Source organism: Colias croceus, chromosome 17 (assembly GCF_905220415.1).
Source record: "Colias croceus chromosome 17, ilColCroc2.1".
In the NCBI taxonomy this organism is placed as follows: Eukaryota; Metazoa; Arthropoda; class Insecta; order Lepidoptera; family Pieridae; genus Colias; species Colias croceus.
In genome coordinates this window covers 9,590,669-9,598,303 of record NC_059553.1, presented here as the reverse complement: position 1 = coordinate 9,598,303, position 7,635 = coordinate 9,590,669, and the positions used below count along the sequence as shown (strand labels likewise).

Genomic DNA, 7,635 nt, shown 5'->3' with positions numbered 1-7,635 from the left:
TATCCGTAGAAATGTTACCTTAGTCTCTGAATACCTATAGTATTAAACTTAACTGAATGTAACTGCATGTCCTACACAAGTTTTTTTCATAAGATCCAGGTAATGGCAAATTCTTGCATTTTATCTAAAGTAATTTCTAAGTCAATATTTAAACCTCGTAACCCACCAAACATCACAAAGGCAATTCATGTAAAAATCAAGCGACCGAGCGCCGTCACACATTTCTGCAGCGCTTTGTGAGTCGCCTTTTGTAATGGTAATCTGCTTCTAAGCTTCTTACTTCGTTGTTTGCATTTTATAAGCTTCGCGTATTGCAGTCCAATTTATTTTTATGTAGCGCTTTATTTATTCGCTTTTTTCGGTGGAGTTGTACCTGATTTTTGGTGGGCTTATACGGAGTAACTATAGTTTAAAATATAGATACGTGTTGGATACTGTATCACAGGTAAATAAACGTCTTATTCTTAACTTATAAAGTTCTTAAAAAAAGTAAAACATTATTTTTTAAGACGCAACATCCCCTCCATAACCCATTTTAACTTTAATCTGCAAAGCAATAATCGCCGTTATTTTAAGTTAAAAAATATTTTTAATAAGCACAGCCCGACTCAGAGTGTTCGCACTTTTTTCTTTAGTACTTTGCAAAATTAAAAACTGAGAAAAATTTACGCGAACGTATTTTAAGTTTTTTTTGTTCGCGACTGTACCTCTTTGAGTTTTATTAAAAGGAAGATAACTGCCTCTGTTTACGTCTGTTTCTGAATTTATCTTGTAAGTGTTTTTTATTTATAAATGTAAGCGAAGATTGGAGAACGATAATTGTGTAGTTAATTTGACGCTGCAGAAATGTATGAAGCTTTCCATTGGAAGGGTATTTTTATTTTATCCTTTTTCAAAAGACTTCAATACGTTTTTGATGTGATTGTGACACAGTGGTTAGTGTCTGATTATTGCACCAGAACATAAGATCGATCCTAAATTCTTGAAGAGAATTGATGCAATAATCTAAAATTAAAAATCGAACGTAACTCTGTTTGTCAATCTGTCGGTCTCTTCTTCACGCTTAAACCGCTGAACCGAAATTCAAATTATTGAACTGCTGATTAAGCTATTCTTTTACGTCATTCACATAGTCTGCTTAATCCGAAGTTTTATGAAAACAAGCAAATAATAGCGAAATTGAATAAAAATATACCTAGAAAAGAAAATGACGTCCAAATTACAGGAATCCTGAATGGAGCTACGTTGGATAATAGCAGTGAAAACAGTCATTATGAGCCAAAGAGATTAAGTGAGGAAATAAACCTTTTTATAATTACCGCCCATTTACTGAGCTCCAGCCCTTAATACTTATTTTCCTTACAAATTATGAGATAGCAATCTCGAGGCTATGTATACTGGGCTTTACGGTAATTATCGTTTTTTTTGAGGTAATGGATACTTATCTGTAGTGTTTATAGCATAATATTATGCGAAGAGTCTAGTTGTGTGAACGAAATAATCTCAGGAACTACTGGCTCGAATTGGAAGTTTATTTTTGTGGATAGTTCATTTATTGAGGAAGGATTGGTGCCGGCTCTATAATATACATAGGTGCGAATGCTGTTGTAAGCACGGAACATATTACACGAGTGTTTTTTATAATTACTGTGTACGTTTCAATGTTTGGATATTTGTCAATCAATTACGATGAAAAGCCCATCTATTTCCATTAATTGTTATATAAAAAAGTATGTTAATGATTAAATATGGGGAAACTATAGCGAGTATCTAGTCGCCTCCTTATATATAGAGTCATAAAGTTTATAATTTTTATCTATGTTTATATTTCCCGACTTTACGATGAAATATTATTACATATTCTTCGGTGTATCTTAAGAACTACTTACCATAATTTGACAAATAAAGTATCATTAGAAGCGTCTTGATCATCCACTTATAGGCTCATCAAATTAAATTTAAATTGCCAATCTCTAGAGGGCATAATTTCACACTCAATGAGTTTGAATTTTTCGCAGTCGTGGTGTGGTTTTGGGCTTATTAATTTTAGCCTTTGGATCACTAAGTACATTCGAGGGTTGTTTTTATATGTTTTTTTTTTATAATTGAACAAAGTTATCAACATTCTATTGTTTTTGGAACCACGATAAATAAATAATAAAGTGACTTTCAGTTGAAAATAAGCGCGGTAAAATACAGTATGCTACATTGTTTGTAGAACTTTTTTGAAGAATACTGCGAAATCTAGCTTTCATAAATTTGTTCGTGCAAAATTATTTTATTTTTATCACGAAATTCCATGTTTTTTCGAATCAGGCAACAACAGCAATTGTCGTACATTGTGCAAAAATAGAAATCCTCAACCAGCAAAACAGATTTAGGTCGTAATAAAGATCTTCCTTCCTTGAAACTGCATTTAGGAAACCCGTCGTTCGATAATCTATCTTACACGGTTAAATTCTTGACGAGAACTCATTTCTCAGGTCTGAATTAAATTTATTAAATACAAAAATGGCTCAGCTAGAACAATCCAGTAGAGACAACAATTTGGAAATTCAATGTGTCCCTGAACAACGAAATGAAAATCTTCTTAACATTATAAACAAAATAGCAAGCACAGTTAAATATGATCTAAAAGACACTTACATCGCGGGTTTCCACAGAGTGGCTAAGCTAGATTCTGAATCAAAACGCCCACGCAATATTATACTGAAAATGAACAACCAACGTACCCGAGATGATTTCCTAGCCGCCATAAAAACCTTTAACCGCCAAAACGGAGAGAAATTAAACACATCTCTTATTGGCCTTGCTGGTGCTAAGTCACCAATATTCATCTCGGAGCATCTCAGCCCTGCCAATAAACAACTTCACGCTGCCACTAGACTTGCTGCTAAAGAAAAGAAATACGACTTCATTTGGATAAGGAATGCCCGCATTTTTATTCGTAAGGATATCAAATCAGAAGCAAAGTGGGTAAAAAATTTAGATTTTCTGAAAACCTTGTAAACTTTAGCAACAACTTAATATTTATAAATATTTTCTTTTAACTGTATTTATTTTAAAATTCACTCTCAAATGTTATTACCAAAATGTACGAGGCCTCAGAACCAAAACCGAAGAATTTTATAAGTCTATATTGTTAAATAACTACGATGTAATAATTTTAACCGAAACGTGGCTTAACAGTAGTGTATTTGACCATGAACTTTTTGACCAACGTTATAATGTTTTCAGACGAGATAGATCGTCAACTTCTTCTAGTGAGCATAAACGAGATGGAGGTGGTGTCTTAGTTGCAGTAAATAACCGTTTTCGTGTTATAAGAAATTTCAATTGGGAATCAGCATGCGAAGACCTTTGGCTTTCATTAAAAATTAATAATAGCTTTTTAATACACATATGCGCTGTTTACATACCTTCACCTGTTAACTCGTCGTACCTCGAAACATTTTTAAATAATACTACTCAAATCATACATAATGACGTGAACTCTCAGCGCTCTTCCACTTTTCTGATAGGTGATTTTAATCTATGGGAATTAGTTTGGCAACGCGATCGTGATTTAAACTACCTAACAACGTCTTCTAATTGTAGTTCACTCAGTACATATTTCCTCGATTCCCTTGCATTTAACAATTTACAACAATGCAATGCTGTCGCGAATTCAAATGACCGTATTCTCGATTTAGTTTTAGCCAGCGAGCCGTCGCATGTCAACGTCTATAACGCTGATTTACCTTTAGTTTCGATCGATGCGCATCATCCCGCTCTTAAAATTATTATAGAAAATCCTTCTCAACGTCATTTGAAACCAAATAGCGACATTGTTTTATATGATTTCTATAAGTGCAATTATGAAGTCATAAATTTCGAACTGGAACAAGTTGACTGGACTTCCCAATGGATAAACGCCTCCAACGTTGACGAAATGGTCACAACTTTCTATGATATTGTATTAAATATTATTAAAAGTAATACTCCAGTACGCAAACTACGCAATGAAAAATATCCAACATGGTTTAGTCGCCCCTTAATAAAATCTCTTAAAGAAAAAGCTAAGTTTCATTCAAAATACCTAAAATATGGGAATCTCAGAGACAAGCTCCAGTTTGATTTGCTTCGAAGGCGATGTAAGGACATGCTAGACCACTGCTACTCAGAATTTAAAAATCACGCGGCTGATCATTTACGTCATCGTCCTAAGCATTTTTGGAAATTCTTTAAGGATAAAATGAGCAACTGCACAAATTTACCACATGAAATGGTTTTTAATAATACGGTTGTTAAAGGTGGTCAAGAAATATGTAATGCTTTCTCAGATTTTTTTCAATCAGTATATTCTTATTCATCGAATTCAACGTCTTTTTCCATAAATATGCATGATGCAGATACAGATAGTGGTGTCGCCCCTTTTAGCACGTTGGTAATATCTGAAAAAGAAGTGTTAAATCGCTTAAAACTCTTAGATGCCAATAAAGGCCCAGGACCCGATGCAATACCACCAATATTCTATAAAAATTGTGCCAAAGGCCTATACATACCACTTACTCTAATCTTTAACGAATCATTAAAATTAAGCTTCTTCCCATCTACTTGGAAACTCGCACACTTAACACCGATTCACAAAGCAGGCTCATTAAACGAAATTGCCCAATACCGACCTATCTCGATTCTAAGTACACCTGGAAAAGTTCTAGAAGACATAGTAAATACTAAACTTTTGGCCCACATTAAATGTAAAATTGATCAAAACCAACACGGGTTTCTGCCCCGTAAATCAACAAACACAAATCTTGTAGGTTATGTATCTGATATAGCTGAAGCTCTTGATAAGAATCTCGAGGTGCATGCTGTGTACACCGATTTCAGAAAGGCGTTCGACTTAGTAAATCATGATCTTCTATTACATAAGCTCTCAAATATGGGGATACACGGATCCTTATTAAGATGGTGCGAGTCATATTTACGCAACCGCTCCCAGCTTGTCTCAATCCGAGGTTTTAAATCCACCCCCTATACTATTCCATCGGGAATACCGCAGGGCTCCCATCTCGGTCCTCTCTTCTTTTTAATCTTTGTTAACGACCTCCCGCGTGTAATACAATCCAACTATAGAATGTACGCTGATGATTTAAAAGTTTATAGAACGATTAAGGATAAAACAGATGTTAACATACTTCAATCAGATCTTAATAATATACAAAAATGGTGTACAAATAATCACATGTGCTTAAATATTAATAAATGCTATCACATAACATTTTCTAGAAAGAAAATTCGAACACCTGTTACTTACCAAATCAATAATTTACCACTCACGGAAGTGAGCTTTATCCGTGACCTAGGCGTTATCATGGATAGTTCTTTAAGTTTTAGAATCCATTACGATCATATTGTCAAAAAAGCTTCACAATTATCGGGCTTCGTCACGAGACAAATGAGATTCCTGAAACAACCTCAACTTACCATTTTAATTTATAGCACCCTCGTTCGTGGAATACTAGAGTATTGTTCAGCTGTCTGGAGCCCTAGTTACCAAGTCCATTCCGATAGAATTGAAAGAGTCCAGAAACGTTTTTTGTACCATCTTAGTTACTCAGACCATAAATGTAGGGTTTTAACTTCCTATGACCAGCGTCTGTCGTACTTTAACTTGAGTGGTTTACATACACGCAGGAAAGTAGCGGATATATTATTTCTTTATAAGGTTCTACATGGGGAAGCAGATTGTCCTGATGTCTTGGAGCGCATTTGTCTCTCAATTCCGCGTATCACTACTCGTTTACATAACAGATTATGTTTTCTGCCACCTTTAAGTAAAACTAATCTTGGTCAACATGCACCTCTGTTTCGAATGTGCACCTATGCAAATAGTATCCGATCAGAAATAGATATATTTAGTGGTTCTCTGGTCTCAATTAGGAATAAATTATTAAATTTAATCAAATAAATACATAGTTATCATAATTATTGTTACATAGATAAGGTATCCAATTAAAATTTGTAAATTTGCATGCTGTGTCTACATCCAGAAGGTTATAAATCAACTGCATGATAGTACATAATTAATAGAATAAATCAGAAACCTTTTTATAACCAGTTTTGTAGACCAATAATAAAAAAAAAAAAAAAAAAAAAAAAAAAAAAAAAAAAAAAACAGAGTTGATTATTCGTAATTACATGAATTAAGGTTTCGAAATGGTAGCGCGCGTTCGATTTAGAGTTTTATTGCCTTGTGATAAAGTTGAAATTTGAAGGTAGTTTGAAATCGTATCGTGTGTAAGCATCATTCCCGAAGTAGCTTATTGAATGGATACACGCAAACAAACATTATGGGTCTGAACTAGTTCTGTAAGCAATCTGCAGGATGTGAATTGAAGACAAAATGGTCCTGATGACGTCACTAGGGGAAATTCGTAAACGTTTGAAGTTGGAATGTATGACTGTTATGTAATGTTAGTACCAAAGAAATTTTTACTGCCTTTGGTGTTAAGTTTGCGCAAGCGAGCGAGGGAGTGCCTTATTTACACTCTCGCGTTCGTTTTTCGCCTCGTCACTCGAAGAAACATTCGTGTACGAGTTTTTCTTCAAGTGACGAGTAAACCACTATTCTCACATTCGTACAGTACCTGAATTCACTTTGATTGTGTGCTACAATAGCTTCGCGAATATCAAGACAAATAGCGAGTACTGTGTTAGGCGTGTTCGTTATTCGGACGAATGTGTAAAGCCACCCTTCGAACTTTGTCTAGTTGTACGCATAGATACACAATTATCATTAAATTATAGATATTGGATTGTAAGTGTAGCACATGTGATATATAACTATTTTAAATTTATATATTCCGGTTACAGAGATAATTTCCTCAAAATTTAAACTTCTACTGGTGAAAAACTTGATAAATATTTTAAGTCGTGTAAATTAATTTATAGATCATAAAATTACAAACAATCAAGCTTTATGTTTTTAAAGCTACTCTGTAAGTGATAAGATTAAAAAACTAGGTTTTTTTCTCGAAAAAAAAAACTGCGTTTCACACTACAGGAAAAACTGTTTTTAAACTCACACCTTCTGGACTCTGGAGTATGATTCTGAAAAATATCAGAAATACCAATTAGTAACACATAAAATTTATATTTATCAGTAGCTTGAGGCTAATACGTCGAGAGTAAATAGAACTTCCACCAATATTACGCATGCGTAATTCGCAAAATCATAAAGTTAAGCCGATAATTAAACTCAAGATACGGTACCCGTGATTCAATTTTGAAGTTTCGAAGCGGTAAAGTGCGTTGTTTGAACACGTTAGCTATCTGGAAATTTCTTAGAGCAACAAGTTCGCTGACGGAGGAACTTTTGGGGTATTTGATATGGTTCAGGGGATGGGCTGTAGCTAGGATATTTACTAGCTGTGCTCCGCGGCTTTACCCACAGTGCTCCGCTCCTGTTGGTCTTAGTGAGATAATATGTAGCCTTCCTCGATGAATGGGCTATCTAACACCGAAAGAATTTTTTCCACCACCAGTAGTTCCCGAGATAAGCGCGTTTAAACAAAAAAAACTCTTCAAGTACACAAAGCGTTAGATTTATATGGTATTGCAAGAAAATCTATTAACTAGAGCTTTCTTGAA

At 34.5% G+C, this 7,635-nt stretch overlaps 1 protein-coding gene across 1 annotated transcript; it reads left to right on the top strand.

Moving 5' to 3' along the window:
- Positions 1-2,511: 2,511 nt before the first annotated feature.
- Positions 2,512-3,296, top strand: LOC123699326. Its single transcript, XM_045646254.1, has 2 exons — positions 2,512-2,947; positions 3,238-3,296. The coding sequence occupies exons 1-2, from the start codon at positions 2,512-2,514 to the stop codon at positions 3,294-3,296; spliced, it is 495 nt and encodes a 164-aa protein (XP_045502210.1).
- Positions 3,297-7,635: the final 4,339 nt, after the last annotated feature.

Coding starts and splice junctions, on each gene's coding strand:
- LOC123699326 (XM_045646254.1), top strand. CDS start 2,512: ATGGCTCAGCTAGAACAATCCAGTAGAGACAACAATTTGGAAATTCAA. Junction 2,948..3,237: donor GAATGCCCGCATTTTTATTC/GTAAGGATATCA, acceptor TAATGTTTTCAG/ACGAGATAGATCGTCAACTT.